Genomic DNA, 22,156 nt, shown 5'->3' with positions numbered 1-22,156 from the left:
CCTTCCCTGGTGCACAGAGACCAGGTTGGATTTATCAAATCTAGACAGACATTGGACGGCACCAGACGAATGATTGACCTCATCCATGTGGCGGGGAGCGACCGGACGCCTTCTCTGCTCCTATCCCTGGACGCGGAGAAGGCGTTCGATCGGGTGCATTGGGGATACCTGTTTGAGGTTCTGGCCAGATTCGGATTTACGGGTAATATTGCTAAAGCAATCACTCTGCTATATTCTCACCCATCAGCATCGGTTTCTGTCTCTGGAATGATGTCGGACAGGTTTACTATTACTAACGGGACGAGACAGGGGTGTCCGCTATCACCCCTTATATTCGCTTTGGTGATTGAGCCTCTAGCGCAGAAAATTAGATCACACTCGATGATATCAGGAATTCAGGTGAATAAAACGGAACACAAAATAGGCTTATTTGCTGACGACATCATTCTAGCGTTAACAAACCCGACAGAATCATTACCGGCAGCAATGCAAGTAATCGATTCATATACTAAAATATCATATTATAAGCTGAACGTGTCTAAATGCCAGGTATTAAACCTGACCCCTCTCACAAAACACCCCAAAAGCTTTGAGAATAAGTACCCTTTTAAGTGGGAAAATGACCACATTGAGTATTTGGGTATTCGGCTGACACTCTCGGCAGATAAAATGCTATCACTGAATTATGAGTCTCTAAGGAAGAAAATCCAAACTGACATGTTACGTATGAAGAAACACGAACTATCATGGCTGGGCAGGATTGCATCGGTAAAAATGTTCATTCTCCCACAAATACTGTATTTGTTCCGCAATCTCCCCATCATATTCCCAATGAAAATATTAAAAGAGATTCAAGCAATGATTTTAAAATACATTTGGCAAGAGAGAAAACCCAGAGTCCAAGCGGACACGCTTTACATCCCTATGAGTAAGGGTGGCCTGGGGTGCCCCTCAGTGGTCCGGTACTACAGGGCCGCATTATTCGAACAGTTACGATTCATGTGGAATAATGATGATGATCGGCACTGGATAGCAATTGAAAAACATTTGATGAGAACCTCCAATGTCTCAGCTTTTTACCATGCACATCAAACTAAAGTCCCTAATAGAAACCTAAAAATGTCCCCAACAATAGACGCGGCTCTGGAGCTATGGAGTGTGTTGACTAATAAATTAGGCCTTATACAAACCGCATTCCTCAAAGCTCCTATAGAGACACTGGAGCATTGTATCCCGGACCTCAAACTTAAAAATTGGAATTTACCCAAAACCACCTCAATTGGGAACTTGTATGAGGGGGAGGAATTAATTACTTTTACATCATTGAGAGATAAATACAATGTTCCTCAAAGGGATTTTTACAAATATTTGCAGATCCGGCATTTCCTAACTGAAAGGAAAAAACAGATGCCTGCACCGCCATCTAAACTTTACTCTATGCTGATGAACCCGACATCACAGATTAGAGCGCTGTCCACAAGCTACGACTGTATGTTGGAGAATACCCTGCCCTCTCTAACTACATACCTGCAAAAGTGGGAAAAAGACCTAAACTGCACATTCACACCGGATCAGTGGAGGGCATCCTTCTTAATTATTGGAAGCCAATCTAAATGTAGTAACCACATAGAAAACGCCAGGAAATTGTTATATCGGTGGTATTTCACTCCCAGTAGATTGTCCAGGATGTTCTGCAGTTCCCCAGACACGTGCTGGAGGTGTGGAGACCCCTGTGCAGACATGTTACATATATGGTGGAGTTGTGACAGAATTAGACGTCTGTGGGAAGCCATAGATCATCTGATGTTCCAGATTTGTGGTATACCGGTGACTCTTAATGCACAGCAGGCGTTACTCGCTATTGATTTGGACTCGTTTCCCTATGAGTTCCGTACAGTGATTGTACATATTATTGTAGCAACAAGACTCAAAATTGCTAGTTACTGGAAAAACTCCAGGTGCCCCTCACTGCCCGAGGTCGTATCACTGATCAACGAAAATTGCCTATCAGAAAAAATAATCGCTACATCTAATAATAATATAGCTCAATTTCAGAAAAAATGGAACAATTGGTTATCTTTCCGTTTAAATACCGTTCTTAAATGACTTTGCAGATTTGCATATAGAGAATGTGATTGGATAGTTATTGTAATGTCACCATTTCCCCTATCCTCTTCCCTTCCCTAATCCCCATAACGTTGTGTTAATTATTAAGAATTTAATGTCAATAAGATGTAATGCTTGACACAATTTGTAAATAAAAATTTATGTTTAACAAAATTATTGCTTTTAATCTAATGAAGGATTCAAAATGTTATATATGTTCCCAAAGGCCTATATAAATAAAAACTAGAAAAGAAGTACATTTCAATAGAAAACATTACCATGGACCTCATGTTCTATAGTGATAAATCCCAGCTTACACCATCAGACCACTGGGTGGCACTGCACTATCAGTGTCAATGCCACAGATGTCATTCTGGAAAGTTACATGAACAAGAGCAGATCTCTCTGAAGTACCAGTTAGGGCTTTATATACAGACCAGTGAGAAGACCTCCTTAGAGGGACATATGCCCTTTAGTGTACCCTTCAAATGCATCACAATTTATTTCAAAGCAGCTAACATGAATCGGATAGGGAAAAAAAAAAGTGACACATTTCATTGCACCATGTATAAACAGACACTCGCTCCTCCCCAGAAGCAATGCTTGCAGAATACCTTCACACTCACTCCCAAAGCAGCACCGATTCCTCTATGACTGCACCCCCGATTGTCACACACTGCACCTCTCATAGTACGGTAGCTCCCATGTAATTCTGCTTCCGCAGGGACTCCTTAGCGCTCCTGCATTTTATTCCAGAGCCAGTACCAACTAGAAATGCTCAAACATGGATTATCCTTCCCTCTATAGCCTCCTAAATAAACTTATCAAAGATAATGATGATGACTTCACAGCTCCCGTCACACACTAACTGATAAGGGCTTTTGTTGCAAAGTACAGCAGAGTAAATCTGCCTTGATCTGAGACCAAGTACATTTGGCTTAGACCGAAGTTTCCCCATTTCCAATAATTAAGCCCCAATAATAAAGATCACCTGCTTTACCAGTTATCCCAGCCACCTAGTGTCTTCTCCACACTCTTCAGCACAATGTGGACGTGCAGACTTGAGCGCCACCTGAACATTTACCTTTTGCACACGCCACTTTTTATATTGCGCAATACTGTAGATAAAAGGAAACATTTCCTGGATTGAAGCTTAGGACTTTTATAATGAAATGTATCACTAATTAGAGTCCACACCTGCCATTTACTACCTGCAACACGTCAGTATACAACAGCAGAATAAAATATCCGATTGGCGTTTAGCCATGGATCTCTCCCATCGGCCTACATGCGAGTGGAGACAACAGAAGAACACAGATATCCCACTTCTCAGAGGCTGTAGCTGAAGACCTCATTTAGATAGAGCTCACTGGAAAGAAACAAGGTCCTCACTTCCCAGATCTAAGCAGAATGTCATGCACTGGCAATGCAGCTATGCTGAACTTACTGAGGAAATGGGCACATCCACGCTAGGAAACTCTCGACTAACAAAATTAGAACATCAAAAAGATACATTTATTTCAGTTCTTCAATATAAAAAGTGAAACTCATTCTATAGTCATTACAAACAGTGATGTATTTCAAGGGTTTATTTTTAATGATTATGGCTTACAGCCAATGAAAACCCAAAAGTCATTATCTCAGTAAATTAGAATACTTTATAACAGCAGCTTGAAAAAAATGATTTTAAAATCCGAAATGTTGGCCTACTGAAATGTATGTTCAGTAAATGCACTCAATACTTGGTCGGGGCTCCTTTGGCATCAATCACTGCATCAATGCGGCGTGGCATGGAGGAGATCAGCCTGTGGCCCTGCTGAGGTGTTATGGAAGCCCAGGTTGCTTTGATAGCAGCCTTCAGCTCTTCTGCAGGTATTGGTACTTTTAGTAGTGTGGACAGGTGACAAGTTCTGCTGGAAAAATAGATTTTCAGCTCCCAAAAAGCTTTGTCAGCAGAGGGAAGGAAGCATGAAGTGCTCTAAAATTTCCTGGTAAACAGTTGCGCTGACTTTGGTCTTGAAAAAAAACACAGTGGACCTACACCAGCAGATGACATAGCTCCCAAAACCATCACTGATTGTGGAAACGTCACACTAGACCTTGGAAATCAAGGTCCCAGAGTCTGGAGGAAGAGTGGAGAGGCCACAATCCAAGCTGCTTGAGGTCTAGTGTGGAGTTTCCACAGTGATGGTGTGGGGAGCCATGTCATCTGCTGGTGTAGGTCCACTGTGTTTTATCAAGACCAAAGTCAGCGCAGTCGTCTACCAGGAAATTTTAGAGCACTTCATGCTTCTCTCAGCTGACAAGCTTTTTGGAGTTGGAAATTTCATTCTCCAGCTGTGGGTGGAATCGCGATCCAGCTGTGGGTGGAATCACCATCCACCCGCAGCTATTAACCCATTAAATGCCGCTATCCAACACGGGTCACCGGTGGGTTGGCATGACAACCAGAGGTCTCCTGGAGACCGCTATGGTTGTAACTGCCGGCTTGCTATGAGCGCCGCCCAGTGGTCAGCGCTCATAGAAAAGTGAGGTGTTCTGCTACATACAGGCGATCTGATCTTCGACTGTATGTAGCAGAGCTGATCGGATTATGGCAGCTTTTAGTTTTCCATGGAGACTATTGAAGCATGCCAAAAGTAAAAAAAAATAAAAAATAAAACCCTTTCATGACCCGGGGTATTTTAGGGTTTTTGTTTTTCGCTCCTCATCTTCCCAGAGCCATAACTTTTATTTTTCTGTCGATATGGCCATGTGAGGGCTTATTCTTTGCGGGAAGAGTTGTACTTTTTAACAACACCATTGGTTTTACCATGTCATGTACTCGAAAACGGGAAAAAAATTCCAAGTGTGGTGAAATTGCAAAAAAAAAAAGTGCAATCCCATGCGGTTTTTTTGTTTGGCTTTTTTGCTAGGTTCACTAAATGCTAAAACTGACCTGCCATTATGATTCTCCAGGTCATTACAAGTTTATAGACATCAAACATGCCTAGGTTCTTTTTTTTATCTAAGTGGTGAAAAAAAATTCCAAACTTTACTAAAAAAAAAAAATGGCGCCATTTGCCAATGCCCGTAGCGTCTCCATTTTTTCATTATCTGGGGTTGGGCGAGGGCTTATCTTTTGCATGCTGAGCTGACATTTTTAATTATATCATTTTGGTGCAGATATGTTCTTTTGATCGCCCGTTATTGCATTTTAATGCAATCTCGCGGTGACCCAAAAAACGCAATTCTGGAGTTTCAATTTTTCTTTCTTGCTACACCGTTTAGCAATCAGGTTAATCCATTTCTTTTATAGATAAATCGGGCAATTCTGAATGCGGCTATACCAAATATGTGTATATTTGATTTTTTTATGGTTTTATTTTGAATGAGGCGAAAGGGGGGTGATTTAAACTTTTATATATTTTTTTTTATACTATGCTTTAAGGCTAGAAACTGCCACAACTCTATCGACTCAGCTACAGAGGAGCAAAGCTCAGATTGCTCCTATGTAGCCGAATTCCTGCATTGCTGTGAGCACTGACCACAGGGTGGCGCTCACAGCAATCCGACATCATCGCAATCCAGCTGATGCATCGCTGACCCCCGATCATGTGACGAGGGTCAGCGATGCACTCATTTCAGGCCCGATGGCCGGAAGCGGTAGTAAAGTGCCGCTGTCAGCGTTTTATAGCGGCACTTTATAGCAATTCCAACCGCCGCTATTGCGGGCACATGTCAGCTGTTCAAAACACGTACTATCCCTTCTGAGGTCAGAAAGGTGTTAAAAATTTTAAAAACACACACATATATATATATATATATATATATATATATATATATATATATATATATATATATATATATATATATATATATATATATATATATATATATATATATATATATATATATATATAGTTTAAATCACCCCCCTTTCGCCCTTTTCAAAATAAAAATAAAAATCAAACATACACATATCCAGTATTGCCGCGTTCAGGATCGCCCAAAATCAATTAAAAAAAAAAAAAAGATTAACCTGATCACTAAATGGCGTAGCGAGAAAAAAGTCAAAACACCGTAAGTTTTTTTTGTTGCCATGACATTGCATTTAAGTGCAAAACTGGGGATCAAAAGATCGGATATGCACAATAGTGACTTTTTTTTTTTTTTAACCCCTTTACCCCCAAGGGTGGTTTGCACGTTAATGACCGGCCAATTTTTACAATTCTGACCACTGTCCCTTTATGAGGTTATAACTCTGGAACGCTTCAATGGATCCTGGTGATTCTGACATTGTTTTCTCGTGACATATTGTACTTCTTGACAATGGTAAAAATTCTTTGATAGTACCTGCGTTTATTTGTGAAAAAAACGGAAATTTGGCGAAAATTATGAAAATTTCGCAATTTTCCAACTTTTAATTTTTATGCAATTAAATCACAGAGATATGTCACACAAAATACTTAATAAGTAACATTTCCCACATGTCTACTTTACATCAGCACAATTTTGGAACCAACATTTTTTTTTTTTGTTAGGGAGTTATAAGGGTTAAAAGTTGACCAGCAATTTCTCATTTCTACAACACCATTTTATTTTAGGGACCACATCTCATTTGAAGTCATTTTGAGGGGTCTATATGATAGAAAATACCCAAGTGTGACACCATTATAAAAACTGCACCCCTCAAGGTGCTCAAAACCATATTCAAGAAGTTTATTAACCCTTCTGGTGCTTCACAGGAATTTTTTGAATGTTTAAATAAAAATGAACATTTAACTTTTTTTCACAAAAAATTTAATTCAGCTCCAATTTGTTTTATTTTACCAAGGGTAACAGGAGAAAATGGACCCCAAACATTGTTGTACAATTTGTCCTGAGTATGCCAATACCCCACATGTGGGGGTAAACCACTGTTTGGGCGGATGGGAGAGCTCGGAAGGGAAGGAGCGCCGTTTGACTTTTCAAAGCAAAATTGACAGGAATTGAGATAGAACGCCATGTTGCGTTTGAAGAGCCACTGATGTGCCTAAACATTGAAACCCCCCACAAATGACACCATTTTGGAAAGTAGACCCCCTAAGGAACTTATCTAGAGGTGTGGTGAGCACTTTGACCCACCAAGTGCTTCACAGAAGTTTATAATGCAGAGCCGTAAAAATAAAACAAAATTTTTTTCCCACAAAAATTATTTTTTAGCCCCCAGTTTTGTATTTTCCTGAGGGTAACAGGAGAAATTGGACCCCAAAATTTGTTGCCCAATTTGTCCTGAGTGCGATGATACACCATATGTGGGGGGAACCACTGTTTGGGCACATGGGAGGGCTCAGAAGGGAAGGAGTGCCATTTGAATGCAGACTTAGATGGAATGGTCTGCAGGTGTCACATTGCGTTTGCAGAGCCCCTAATGTACCTAAACAGTAGACACCCCCCACAAGTAACACCATTTTGGAAAGTAGACCCCCTTAGGAACTTATCTAGATGTGTGCTGAGCGCTTTGACCCACCAAGGGCTTCACAGAAGTTTATAATGGAGAGCCGTAAAAATAAAACAAAAATTTTTTCCCACAAAAATTATTTTTTAGCCCCCAGTTTTGTATTTTCCCGAGGGTAAGAGGAGAAATTCGACCCCAAAAGTTGTTGTCCAATTTGTCCTGAGAACGCTGATACCCCGTATGTTGGGGGAAACCACCGTTTGAGCGCATGGCAGAGCTCGGAAGGGAAGGAGCGCCATTTGGAATGCAGACTTAGATGGAATGGTCTGCAGACGTCACATTGCATTTGCAGAACCCCTAATGTACCTAAACAGTAGAAACCCCCCACAAGTGACCCCATATTGGAAACTAGACCCCCCAGGGAACTAATCTAGATGTGTTGTGAGAACTTTGAACCCCCAAGTGTTTCACTACAGTTTATAACGCAGAGCCGTGAAAATAAAAAATCTTTTTTTTTCCCACAAAAAATATGTTTTAGCCCCGAGTTTTGTATTTTCCCAAGGGTAACAGGAGAAATTGGACCCCAAAAGTTGTTCTCCTATTTGTCCTGAGTACGCTGATACCCCATATGTTGGGGTAAACCCCTGTTTGGGCACACGGGAGAGCTCGGAAGGGAAGAAGCACTGTTTTACTTTTTCAACGCAGAATTGGCTGGAATTGAGATCGGACGCCATGTCGCGTTTGGAGAGCCCCTGATGTGCCTAAACAGTGGAAACCTCCCAATTATAACTGAAACCCTAATCCAAACACACCCCTAACCCTAATTCCAACGGTAACCCTAACCACACCTCTAACCCTGACACACCCCTAACCCTAATCCCAACCCTATTCCCAACCGTAAATGTAATCTAAACCCCAACTGTAACTTTAGCCCCAACCCAAACTGTAGCCCTAGCCCTAACCCTAGCCCTAACCCTAACCCTAGCCCTAACCCTAACCCTAACCCTAGCGGGAAAATGGAAATAAATACATTTTTTTAATTTTTCCCTAACTAAGGGGGTGATGAAGGGGGGTTTGATTTACTTTTATAGCGGGTTTTTTAGCGGATTTTTATGATTGGCAGCCGTCACACACTGAAAGACGCTTTTTATTGCAAAAAATATTTTTTGCGTTACCACATTTTGAGAGCTATAATTTTTCTATATTTTGGTCCACAGAGTCATGTGAGGTCTTGTTTTCTGCGGAACGAGTTGACGTTTTTATTGGTAACATTTTCGGGCACGTGACGTTTTTTGATCGCTTTTTATTCCGATTTTTGTGAGGCAGAATGACCAAAAACCAGCTATTCATGAATTTCTTTTGGGGGAGGCGTTTATACCGTTCCGCGTTTGGTAAAATTGATAAAGCCGTTTTATTCTTCGGGTCAGTACGATTACAGCGACACCTCATTTATATCATTTTTTTATGTTTTGGCACTTTTATAGAAAAAATAATTATTTTGGCATCGCTTTATTCTCAGGACTATAACTTTTTTATTTTTTTGCTGATGCTGTATGGCGGCTCGTTTTTTGCGGGACAAGATGACGTTTTCAGCGGTACCATGGTTATTTATATCTGTCTTTTTGATCGCGTGTTATTCCACTTTTTGTTCGGCGGTATGATAATAAAGCGTTGATTTTTGCCTCGTTTTTTTTCTTTTTTTTTCTTACGGTGTTTACTGAAGGGGTTAACTAGTAGGCCAGTTTTATAGGTCGGGCCGTTACGGACGCGGCGATACTAAATATGTGTACTTTTATTGTTTTGTTTTTTTTTATTTAGATAAAGAAATTTATTTATGGGAATAATATTTTTTTTTTTTTCATTATTTTGGAATATTTTTTTTTATTTTTTAATTTTTTTTTTTTACACATTTGAAATTTTTTTTTTTTACTTTTTTACTTTGTCCCAGGGGGGGACATCACAGATCAGTGATCTGACAGTTTGCACAGCACTGTCAGATCACTGATCTGACATGCAGCGCTGCAGGCTCTGTGAAGCCACCTCCCTCCCTGCAGGACCCGGATCCGCGGCCATCTTGGATCCGGGGCTCGAGCAGGGAGGGAGGGAGGTAAGACCCTCGCAGCAACGCGATCACATCGCGTTGCTGCGGGGGGCTCAGGGAAGCCCGCAGGGAGCCCCCTCCCTGCGCGGTGCTTCCCTGCACCGCCGGCACATCGCGATCATCTTTGATCGCGGTGTGCCAGGGGTTAATGTGCCGGGGGAGGTCCGTGACCGCTCCTGGCACATAGTGCCGGATGTCAGCTGCGATAGGCAGCTGACACCCGGCCGCGATCGGCGGCGCTCCCCCCGTGAGCGCCGCCGATCGCGATGAACGTACTATCCCGTCCATGGTCATAGGGGCCCACCCCACATGGACGGGATAGTACGTCCGATGTCAGAAAGGGGTTAAACAAACTTTAGGTTCTTTTTTAAGTGGTGAAAAAATCCAGACATGTTTGGTGTCTATGAACGCGTAATGACCTGGATTCATATTGGCAGGTCAGTTTTAGCATTTGGAGAACAAAAAATAAGCTCTCACATGGCCATATTGACGGGAAAAAAAAAAAGTTATGGATCTGGGAAAAAGGGAGCGAAAAACAAAACAGACGAAAATGGGCTGCCGCGCGAAGGGGTTAAAAATTGATTTTTCAAAGGCCTTTTGCTCCAAAATCTGCATCAAAGAACTCCATGTAAACGCAATAAAGGGTGACCACACAATGCAAACATGGCTTCCTACCGGTTTCATGTGTGCTGCAGAACAAGTAAAATCATGTGTTTTCACTGAATGGTAAATGGCATAAATTGTTCTAATACATTTTGAATTACAAAAAATAGCTCCTCACATTTATGAACAGTTTAACACATCACTTCAGTGTTTGTACTTTATTGCAGCGCTGAAGTGGCGCTACTAATCAATGCTTCCTGCCCCTAGTCTTATACGTACCAGCTGCCGTATTCATCCGTTATCAGCGCAGCTCCCATCTGTCTCCAGCACTTTATGACTTGCTGGCTCGCTCTAGTGTTTGCGCAAGCAATCCGGAAGTCACAACTCAATGTAAGCCTATGAGTGGCAAAACGATGCTCAGAGGCTTGCATTGAGAGCTTATGCAGTTAAATCAGACTTTCAGTCAAAAGTCGGGGTCAAAAGATAAGGGAACGAGACCAGCGTGTCAACAGGAGCAGCTGAAGATCGAAAGTGGCAAGTATATTATTAGGGACAGGGAACTCCAGCGCTGAAGTGTCGCTTTAATTTGTGCTAAATTAATGTAGTCGCTGTCACTTTTTTTTTTTAATTCTGCCACTCCATATTTACCAAATGCCACATCTTCCAGATAAATTTGGCACAAATTAAACCAGCGCACTTTTTTATGCATAGTAGTAGACTTCCCAGTGTTAGATTAAAGCTAGAAACTAACGCAACAATTGCCGCACATCAATGTTAGGTTCTTGCGCCAATTGCTACTTTTTATGGAATTAATTAGTTCTCTTCCCAGTGTTATAAAATATCGGGAGATTAAGGAGTTGATTGCCACTCATTAAATGTAGAATTTAGCACTTTTTATACATGATAAAAATTGCAACATAAATTTATTTGTTGGATGCCTTAGTTTTTCTAGCCAGGTAATGGCTGTCTTAACAGACTTCTTGCAAATTGTGCAGATACGCAACGTTGCAGTGGACACTAAAATGTTAACAGTTTTCTTCCCTACTTTATCTGAAGTAGTTTTTTTTTTATTTTTTAAAGAAAAATAATTTGTAAGAAATGGATTAAAGCATTGCTAAATTTGGCTTAGACATTTTAAAATATACCTTTTACATAATATTGGCAAAACACGGAGAGCCACCAGTAGACCAAATGAGTGCATTAAAAGGTGCCGGTTAGATTATCCTTCATAATGTAAGTATCCAACAAAAATTGGTCAGACCGCACCCAATACTGACATTGTCTCTATGGACATCGGGGCGCACGTCCACACCAGGGGGTCCATCCCAGTAGAAAGATCCAAGATTCAAATTGAAGAGAAGGACAGCGCCACACCAGGAAGTGATAAGCAGCTGCACACTTTATTCTGCCTCCTGCGGCAACGTTTCGGTCCGAGGACCTTTATCAAGCTTGATGAAGGTCCTCGGACCGAAACGTTGCCGCAGGAGGCAGAATAAAGTGTGTAGCTGCTTGTCACTTCCTGGTGTGGCGCTGTCCTTCTCTTCAATTTGAATCTTGTATCCTTGATAATGTGTCTCCCATTTACATCTCCAAACGAATGGTGATGTATAGGGGGCTTGTGGCCGGGCTTCAAACGACACCGTGATTTCTGCTACATGCAGTGATGCTGTGGCATCGCTGTATAGCACACCAAGTTCTCTAAGAGGACTAACAGAGAAGTAAAAAATAAAAAAAATAATAAATTGTGACCCAACTTGGGCACCACTGTAGGTTTCTATAGTTGTGTTTCCTTGTAAGACATACAAATGATCACATTTCAGGCCAGTTTCTGAGTTCACTTACTTGCCAGTGCATGTCCTCCATTCTCCTCCCCATTCGCTGCATTTTCTCCATTCTTTGTAGACGGCTGTTGGTTATTTGCTGATGCAGCGGCTGCAGCTGCGGCGGCAGCAGCCGCGGCGGCAGCTTGCTGCTGTGCAAGTTTGTCCCTATATGCTTGCTGCCTCGTCTGTACAACATCAGGCATAACCGCATCAATCAGGGAGAGAGACTCAATTGGCCTCCCGTCAAAGAGCGTGCCATCCTGGAGAAGGAGACAAGAAACAAACTTAAACATAAGACTTCAGGAAACAGCTGTTCTATTGCAAATGAAAAGAGGCTTTAGGGTGTTACATATTAGATAAGGTCAGAAGACCTCCTCAACAACAGTTTCTATAGATCACGCTGTGGCTCACCAATTTCTCATCACTGCACCTTCAGTATCTGATCACACTGAGGAGTCAGGAAATCCTATTTTCATGATAATGTTTCCTGAATCTGTTTCTAGGAGGTGATCACTGACGTCCAGGTCAGTGGATCTCTCAAGGCTTAAGGTACCGTCACACTTAGCGACGCTGCAGCGATACCGACAACGATCCGGATCGCTGCAGCGTCGCTGTTTGGTCGCTGGAGAGCTGTCACACAGACCACTCTCCAGCGACCAACGATGCTGGTAACCAGGGTAAACATCGGGTAACTAAGCGCAGGGCCGCGCTTAGTAACCCGATGTTTACCCTGGTTACCATCCTAAAAGTAAAAAAAACAAACAGTACATACTTACCTAACGCTGTCTGTCCTCCAGCGCTGTGCTCTGCACTCCTCCTGTACTGTCTGTGTGAGCACAGCGGCCGGAAAGCAGAGCGGTGACGTCACCGCTCTGCTTTCCGGCTGACCGACGCTCACAGCCAGTACAGGAGGAGTGCAGAGCACAGTGCTAGAGGACAGACGGCTGTAGGTAAGTATGTAGGGTTTGTTTTTTTTTTCTTTTAGGATGGTAACCAGGGTAAACATCGGGTTACTAAGCGCGGCCCTGCGCTTAGTTACCCGATGTTTACCCTGGTTACCAGTGAAGACATCGCTGAATCGGTGTCACACACGCCGATTCAGCGATGTCTACGGGGAGTCCAGCGACGAAATAAAGTTCTGGACTTTCTTCCCCGACCAGCGACAGCACAGCAGGGGCCTTATCGCTGCTGCCTGTCACACTGGACGATATCGCTAGCGAGGACGCTGCAACGTCACGGATCGCTAGCGATATCGTCTAGTGTGACGGTACCTTTAGAAAGCCCTGCCTGATCCTGGCCTACAGCATACCGTTCTAGGACAAGTTTTACACCACACTAGGAACCAAATTAGGTTGTTTCTACCTTTACAAAAAATGTATTGCCTCATGTCTCCTTGTCTTCATTGTAACAGCAAACAATGTACAGTTCGATCCTGTAATCTTATTTCCATTTATCTCTTTGCTATATGTCAATTTTAGGGAGGTTATCAGGGACCGAAAAGGTAAAAAAAAAGAAGAAAAGTAGGATCCAACATGCCGAGGTTTACACATGGAAGACGATTTGCCCAATGCAAATGTCTCTTGGTGGGTCTCATTAGATGTTGAAAAGGGGTTTGCCCACAAACGTATCACTTATCCATATGATTGCTGGAGGTCTGACCACTGGGACTCCCTGCAGTCCAGAGAAAAGGGGTATCAGAGTCTCCTGTGTGAATGAATTGTGAGTGCACATATGAGACGCCCACTTCAATCACTTATAGGACTGACAGACAGCTGAGCTGTCAGCTCAATGGAGGGGAGTGGTGGTCACGTGTGTCACACTATGTGCATGTGGGACTTTGGGAACTCCTATCTCACGATCAGGTGGAAGTCATCTAACCATTTCCAACACGTGACATAATAGTATGTTGCGCGTCTGATGCAAGTGTATAGAGCAGGAACAGCAACGCTGGCTTTATTACACAGGGACCCTGCATTATACCAACTACTTGCCTGCGCATGTCTAGCAGCAGAGACTGCAGCTTGCTCCGACTGCTGCAGTTTATCCAGTTAAATATCGATGTCCAACACTGACCGTAGCATTTACCCCATTCCCGCATTAGGACGTGAATTAACAACCTGGAGTGGGATCCACACGTGTGGAGGGGGCTTAGGAGCTGAGCCTCCACCATATTTGGCTGATGCCTATTACAGAATAAAACCGCAAGCGTGGCTGTTAACCCTTTAAACGCCACTGTCAATCTCTGACAGCAGCATTTGTGTTGGAACGCACCCAACTGCTTGCATGCATGGACTCTCACTAACCACCTGTGATGGGATCTAAGCAGTCAGGGGTCTACTTATCGCCGCCATAACTGCCATTTTGGTCCTCCTATGAAGCCTCCTCTTTGGCCCTTAATTTTAAGGCCATGTTCACACAGTGCGTTTTTTACCGCGGAACCGCGGCGGTTTTGCCGCTGCGGTTCCGCAGCTGTTTTCCATGCAGGGTACAGTACACTGTACCCTATGGAAAACAGGACACACTGTGCACATGGTCCGGAAATTGTAAAAAAAAAGCCGCGCTGAATAGCTCCCGGAAAAAAGAAGGAGCATGTCAATTCTTCTTCCTGAACCGCAGCGGTTCTGCACCCATAGACCTCCATTGTGAGGTCAAAATCGCAGTAAAACCCGCAGATCAAAAATATATCTGCGGGTTTTACTGCGATTTGATGTGCAGAACCGCTGCAGCAGGAAGTGCGGGGGAGCGGGCGGAAGTGCGTGGGCGGAGTGTGGCTGCCCCCCCGTGCTCCGATCCCGCCCCCCGTGCTCCGATGCCCCACCCCGTGCTCCGATGCCCCCCCCCCAGTGCTCCGATGCCCCCCCCTTATACTTACCCGGCGTCCCGGTGTCCGTCCGGCCGTCTTCTCCCTGGGCGCCGCCATCTTGCAAAATGGCGGGCGCATGCGCAGTGCGCCCGCCGAATCTGCCGGCCGGCAGATTCGCTCCAAAGTGCATTTTGATCACTGAGATATAACCTATCTCAGTGATCAAAATAAAAAAATAGTAAATGACACCCCCCCCACTTTGTCACCCCCATTGGTAGGGACAATAAAAAAATTAAGAATTTTTTTTTTTTTTTTTCACTAAGGTTAGAATAGGGTTAGGGTTAGGGGTAGGGTTAGGGGTAGGGTTAGGGGTAGGGTTAGGGGTAGGGTTAGGGGTAGGGTTAGGGGTAGGGTTAGGGGTAGGGTATTTTCAGCCATTTTAGCCCTAAAAAGCTTCCTAGGAAACACACAGTAAAAAAAGGATAAAAAAACGCATCAAAAAACGCATCAAAAACGCATCAAAAAAGGACAAAAAAAGGACCTGCGTTTTCTGCCAAGAGCTGCAGTTTTTTAAAAAAACTGTCCTGAAAAAAAAAGGATGGAAATCCTGAACGTGTGAACATACCCTAACTATAGAAACTGGGATTACTTGATTGCTTGTGTGGTATACTGTTTTTTAAACAAAGAAAAGTAAACAAAAAAAAGGAAGCGCTTTAACGGATCCCACCATTTGGAGAAGGTTTTCTCGTGCCATATTGTACTTCATGACAGTGGTAAAATTTGTTCAAAATTATTTGCGTTTGTAAAGAGATCGGAAATTTGGTGACAATTTGGAAAACTTCTCAGTTTTCAAATTTTTCATTTGTATATGCCCTTAGAGAGTTCTGTCAGACAAAATAGTTCAGAAGTAACATTTCCCACATGTCTACTTTACATCAAAACAATTTTGGAAAAAAATTTTTTGTCAGGAAGTTAGAAGGGATAAAAGTTTTACAGCGTTCTCATTTTTCCAACCATTTTTTTTTTGGACCACATCACATTTGAAGTGACTTTGAGGGGTCGATACACAAAAGTGACACCATTCTAAATTGCACTTCTTGATTGTGGTTTTGAGCACCTTAAGAAGTTTATTAAAGGGCCACTGTCACCCCCTCCAGCCGTTATAAACTAAAAGCCACCTTGTGCAGCAGTAATGCTGCATTCTAACAAGGTGGCTCTTTTCGTTTTTGGTGCAGTTATTGCCAAAATAAAGAGTTTTATAATTTCGCCAAAATACCAGTCTTTAGACAGGGAGGCAGGTCTTAACCCCCCTGCTGCAACCGCCACACTGCCGTCACTCAAATCTTCTGGGGCGCCGCCCCTCCGCGCTGTTTTTCCCATGAAATCCGGCACCTGCGCTGTTTAGTACTGGCTGGTGCAGGCGCAGTGAGCTCTGGCCGTCTGACCTCACACGCAGTCTTGCAGACTGTGCCTGTGCGGTCAGTACTAAACAGCACAGGCGCCGGATTTCATGGGAAAACAGCACGGAGGGGGCGGCGCACCAGAAGATTCGAGTGACGGCAGTGTGGCGTTTTCAGCAAGGGGGTTAAGACCTGCCTCCCTGTCTAAAGAAAGGCATTTTGTCAAAATTATAAAACGCTTTATTTTGGCAATAACTGCACCAAAAACTTCTGCTTTTCGTATGGCACTGTATGGTTTGAGGACCTGATCTGAGAGATCTACCCCCAACCCTTCCCCCCCCCCCCCCACACACACACACACACACGAATTATAATCCACACTACAATCTGGCTTTGGGACATGTGTATGGTGGTACCTCTGACATTAACAAGGGAGTGGTTGTCGCCAGTGTTAGGGGGTCAAAATCAGGACATCCCGCTTGTCCTTATACTTGACTACCAGAATGCTCTTGCTGCACTGGGCTCTGTTTTCGCACACTCTCAGCATTTGCCCAATTAGTGGCTTAGGGAGGCCTCACTGATTTTTTTTTTGCACGGTGCCTCATGCACCTGTAACTCTGCACTTTATGTTTGGTCTGACCTAATGTTACCTGCACTTCACTAAAAAGAAATTGCATTCAAGAGTGTGCAGTGAATTTGACTACCTAGATGTCCCAGGGGCTAATAACCTCCTTCCACCTGCACTTCGCCTTCACTGTGTACACACAAATTTCCTTCTATTGCTTAGCCTGCTTGGCTGTTGAACCAGTAACCCTATGACACCACGACCATGAACAAGATCTTGGGGCTTGTCACAACCTCCAGCGATTTCCTTAAAACAACAGCTAATGACATCCAAACTAGAGACTGCGAGAAAGACGTAGATTAGTCTCATTTGACCTTCATTGTACCACTCTTGCGTTATACCATAGACAGAACAAAATTCCGAGAGGGCTCAGAAGCCATCTATGGACCCAACCTTTTTTCCGATAAACTCGAATATTGTGAGAAGGTCCAAATCATCCTTAACAAAATTTCTCTGGACATCATATTAAAGGATTAGTTCCTTCAACAAGCTGTTGAAGAAACCACAAGACCCTGGAGACAAAACATTGGCCCAAGATCACAGGGTTCATTCAGCTCATGAAGTGACTTAACTGGTCTACAGAGCGAAAACCATTTTTTTATCCAGACCCCGCAGGGGAGGAAACCTACGAGGAGATCCCAGCACAGAACGAAGAGAAAGAATGATGATACAGTCCCAGGTAAGACACCAAAGCTGGTAGTCAGCATCTCCCATTACACGCACTCTCCTGCGCAGACAGTACTTCAAAAAGGGACTCATTCTGCCCAACTCCTAACTGGGACTCGTTTCAAATGGAGAGTGACCTACAGCGATTTTTGTTACAATATAAGACACAAAATGTACTTCAGCTTACTTAACAAGACGCCCGAAGACAGAGTGCATTCCATCCGAGGGTTCCCCTGCTCCAGACCTCTCAATTACCAGTTTGGGCTTCCGCATCCCCAGTACTTTCAACCCACACTACAGAAACCCTCAAATCAATCTCAATAACAGGGATGCCCAACAGAACATAGAACTCCATAGACAGGGGCATTCTTCCAAACTCCAGAACCTCTCTACAGTAAAACAGGCCATCAATTCACTTAAGCAGAATAAAAATATAATTATCAAACTAGCTGACAAGGGAGGAGCCATTGTAATTATGGAACGCGCATAATACCTCAGAGGAAATACACAGTCAACTTTCGGATACCTCCACCTACAGAGTTATCCCCAGGTATGCTATCCCCTCCATAAAGAAACAAAATTCAGACACTTCTTATTTATACAGAAAGATTATTGACCAGATGACCTGCACTTTATTTGACTAATGCACATCGGGTCACTCCCATATTCTACCTAACATCTATAAAAGCACTCCCCAATCCATCAGGGTATCCCTTCATGGCATCAACTGACTCCATTCTATCTTGAAAAGATATGCACACCCCTCTGCAAGAATACACGATCCTTCATACTAGACACCGGACATTTCCAACAGATCCTTCAAAACCAATCTCTAGTTCCTCCTAATGGCCTTTTCGTGATCCTGGATGTCAACAGCCTCTATAAACACATTACAAAGGCCTAGAGGCCACCTCAAACCTGCTCCCCGCCTCAAAACATGGATAGTGACTCCATCCAACTTTCCTTAGATCTTTTATCCGTTATCCTACATTAAAACAAATTTTTTTTTTTTTTTTGGTGATACTACCTTCAGACGTGCGGGACTGCAATGGTTTCCACTGTAGCCCCAGCCTATGATAATGCATACATGAATCTTTTTGAGGAACAATATGTATACCCCAATGCACATTCACCATATGGCTTGGCACACTGGACACACTGAACTCGTTTGTAACAACCCTGAATGCAGTCAGACCAGAACTCACATTCTCCTTCAATCACCTCAACCAGCTCTTATTCTTAGATACACTTGTACTCAAAGGCCTCGACTGTCATATTACACAGACCTATATTCCAAGCCCAAAGACCAATACAACTTGGTACACTTCACCAGCTGTCCCCTCAGGTCCAAAAAGAATAGCCTTCCTAAATCACAGTTCCAAAGGGTCTCTAGGATAGTCTCTGACAAATTATTGCTCCCCAACATATTACAGGTTATGCTCAATAAATTTCAGAGATAGAAACTACCCTTTCAAATTCCTTGAACAAGGAAAAAAAAACAAAACAGGACTATGACCACATCATCAGTACGCACCCAGGACAGAAAACAAGAACGAATATCTTTTGTCTACACCCACCACCCCCTCATGCCCCAAATTCATAAGATCAGCAGCAAACACTGACCACTTCTACACCATGCTTATCCATTCATTGAGGCCTTTAAATTATCAGCATGCATGCTTAACAGGAGACCCCAAAACATTAAAGACAACCTAGTCAGAGCAGACATAGGCATCACTAAACTGTTACCCACCCAACAATTCCTAGGCAGTAGAAGAATGGGCACATTCCCCTGTCTCAGTTGTAAAGCTTGTTCTAATGTTATAACATCTAGTGAGCTCTTACACCCCAGGACAAGATATTCAACCCTCATCAAGGTATTTTATACATGTGAGTTTAACTGTGGATTATATAGTCAAATACCCCTGCGGGCTCTTCTTCATTTTAGACCGTATAGCTAGCCACAAGTCCACCATTCCCTGCGGCAAGACTTGGTTACCTCTTCCCTTCCACTTTTCCAAAGCTAGACACACGGTATCACAACTACATTTCCAAGTTCTGGAATAAGTGTCTAGTCCTCACCGTGGGGACAATCACATTCAAATTCTCAAAATTATCCTAACTAATATTTGTGCCTCCCATAAAGATCAGCTAGACCACTGTCCAAAGGAACCTTCCTCTCTCACCCTTGTTGCCTTTACAGGGTAAGTTACTCACACTTGTGACTTCCTTTTCTGTTCCTTGCTTTCGTTCATCTTACTCTTTTCCTACCCACACACTGTCTCTCCCTTCACTTATCCTCTCTCTCAAAATGACCAACATAACCGTCGCCCTCCCTTTTCTATGTCCCCACACATATAGCACTGTCCTGAGCTTGTTCTTGACCTCTACAATTGCCTTCATCACCATTTCCTTATTTTCTTTTACTCATCTCCATATGCTCATCTACACACTATTGCTCCTGGATTCTTTAAAGTATTACATCTCTTTCAAATCTGCAATTCAGAGCCAGCAGGAAGCACATACAAGCGTCACACACTCCTATGACAAACCGGTCACCTGACGTGTGACTATCACAACACCAATGTCATCCCGATTATGCCTCATGGGTGAGGTGATTTCACATGACACCCGCGTCATCCTTGCTCCGCCCTCTCCAGGATGCATTTTTTATTTTAGTTACACATCCACAGCGCCATTGTGCACACGGCACCTGGACAAGAAGCGAGGTCACAGACCCCGCGCCATTCCCTTGCATCCCTTAAATAGCTGGCAGAAATGGCCACCGCCACAGCTCACACATCAGAGGAGCAGGTGCAACCACCAGGATACCAGAGCCAAGGTAATCTTCAACAGACTTACTAACAAGGGAACACTTTCCGGGCATCCTCCAGGTGCCCAATTACTTTACCTTCCAGGACAAATTTCTCTGCCTTATCCCACCAGGGACCACCATTACCTCTTACTGACAAGCTCAGCATAATAAAAAGGTAGATTTTCCTATATTTAACTCTTCCATCTCCTCTCAGGTGCAACAGTAACCTAACCCTCCGGCATGAATCAGCCCTGGCCCTTATTAACCGAGAGCCCCATTTTGTCCCTTTGCTAATCTGTGTATCTGCCTTGATACTTATTTTATTTGATCGCTGACGTAATAAGGACCCATGCCTGAGAACATATTCCTATAACTATGTTGTGACATGCACATTATATTTGCTGCTGCTACTCCAATGTGGTCAACCGAGTCATCTATTTTGCGCCTCTTGATTTATTGTATGTATGTAAATATAATGTTAGTAGGTTTTAATTAACAGAATTCTCATTTCTTCCCCTCACTACAGAGCGACTTTTGTGAACAAGACCGGGGCGAAATGTTATATGTTGTATTTATAACCTTGCACATTATATTTGCTCCGAGTTGTTGTTACCTGCACTTGAATAAAAAGAAACTGCATTCATCAGAGTGTGCGGTAAATTTGACTACCTAGATGCACCTGTAACTGGCAAAGGGTCAAAGAGCGAGATGCTGGAGTAAGTTATGTAGATGTGATAACCCTTATCCGCAGTGGGTGCAGCAATTCCCACACTTTTTTCCCACTCACCCTCAGGACAGGGGTCAATCTGGGTGTCCTTTCCTTCGTAGACCCCAGATCTGTGGGTGTACCCTGAGGTACTCTCGTACAGTTTAATTCCGTACCTGGCCCTCTTACTGGGCAGGTATTTTCTGAATTATCACTATAAAGCAAACATTTTTGAGTTGCTTCAAATTGTGTACTTGTCATGGCCATACGCAATATCTGTGTACTGCAGAGAATATCAGTACTCCAGCATTGCCAAAGCTCTGGTATTCTGACTATGCCCATATGCAGCACAATGCCCCAAAATGTCACTTCTGATGCATTTACAGGGGTAAATCTGGCATATGATGACTTGGGATTTTGGATGAAAAAAAATGTATTGCCATCCAAATTTGCCTGGGCCACCAAGGACTTATTTCCTTGCTAAAAAAAAATAAATAAAACAAATAAAATAAATTTGAAAAAGTCAATTCAGTGAGGCCTGTAATGTCAAATTGGATTCCTAAGCTACCCATGAAATATGGAATAACAGGCTCAATTTTCGGGGAGTGGAGCCCATATGGGATAGACTACTGTAAAGGTTGCCTGGGTACTAGGGCGCCTAGCTGGGGGTCCCTCCTCACTAGATGAGGAAGAGAGAAATGTGGGATCTACCTCACTGCCTGATCCAGTGTCTGAGCCAAGGAAAGTGCATGCCTCCTATGGTGAATAACGTCTGTGACGAATAATAATAATTTTATTTATATAGCGCCAACATATTCCGCAGCGCTTTACAAATTATAGAGGGGACTTGTACAGACAATAGACATTACAGCAAAACAGAAATACAGTTCAAAACAGATACCAGGAGGAATGAGGACCCTGCTCGCAAGCTTAAACTATGAGGAAAAGGGGAGACACGAGAGGTGGATGGTAACAATTGCTTTAGTTATTCGGACCGGCCATAGTGTAAGGATCGGGTGTTCATGTAAAGCTGCATGATCCAGTTAACTGCCTAAGTATGTAGCAGTACAGACACAGAGGGCTAATAAC

The 22,156-nt window shown here is 43.2% G+C and overlaps 1 protein-coding gene and 1 long non-coding RNA gene across 5 annotated transcripts in view; one reads left to right on the top strand and one right to left on the bottom strand.

Moving 5' to 3' along the window:
• TBL1XR1 (TBL1X/Y related 1) overlaps window positions 1-22,156 on the bottom strand; it is a 284,264-nt gene that overhangs the window by 31,754 nt on the left and 230,354 nt on the right. For all 4 annotated transcript variants that reach the window (XM_069727286.1, XM_069727289.1, XM_069727287.1 and 1 more), the window contains one exon: window positions 12,072-12,312. In XM_069727286.1, the coding sequence (XP_069583387.1) occupies window positions 12,072-12,312 (241 nt within the window). The remainder of the gene's footprint in view (window positions 1-12,071; window positions 12,313-22,156) is intronic.
• LOC138638193 (uncharacterized) lies at window positions 17,497-21,007 on the top strand. Its single transcript, XR_011312463.1, has 2 exons — window positions 17,497-17,559; window positions 20,888-21,007. It is a non-coding gene; the product is annotated as an uncharacterized lncRNA (long non-coding RNA).

The sequence above is a fragment of the Ranitomeya imitator genome, chromosome 5, assembly GCF_032444005.1.
Source record: "Ranitomeya imitator isolate aRanImi1 chromosome 5, aRanImi1.pri, whole genome shotgun sequence".
NCBI lineage: Eukaryota > Metazoa > Chordata > Amphibia > Anura > Dendrobatidae > Ranitomeya > Ranitomeya imitator.
The sequence above is the reverse complement of the archived record's forward strand: the minus strand, read 5'-3'. Positions and strand labels throughout refer to the sequence as shown.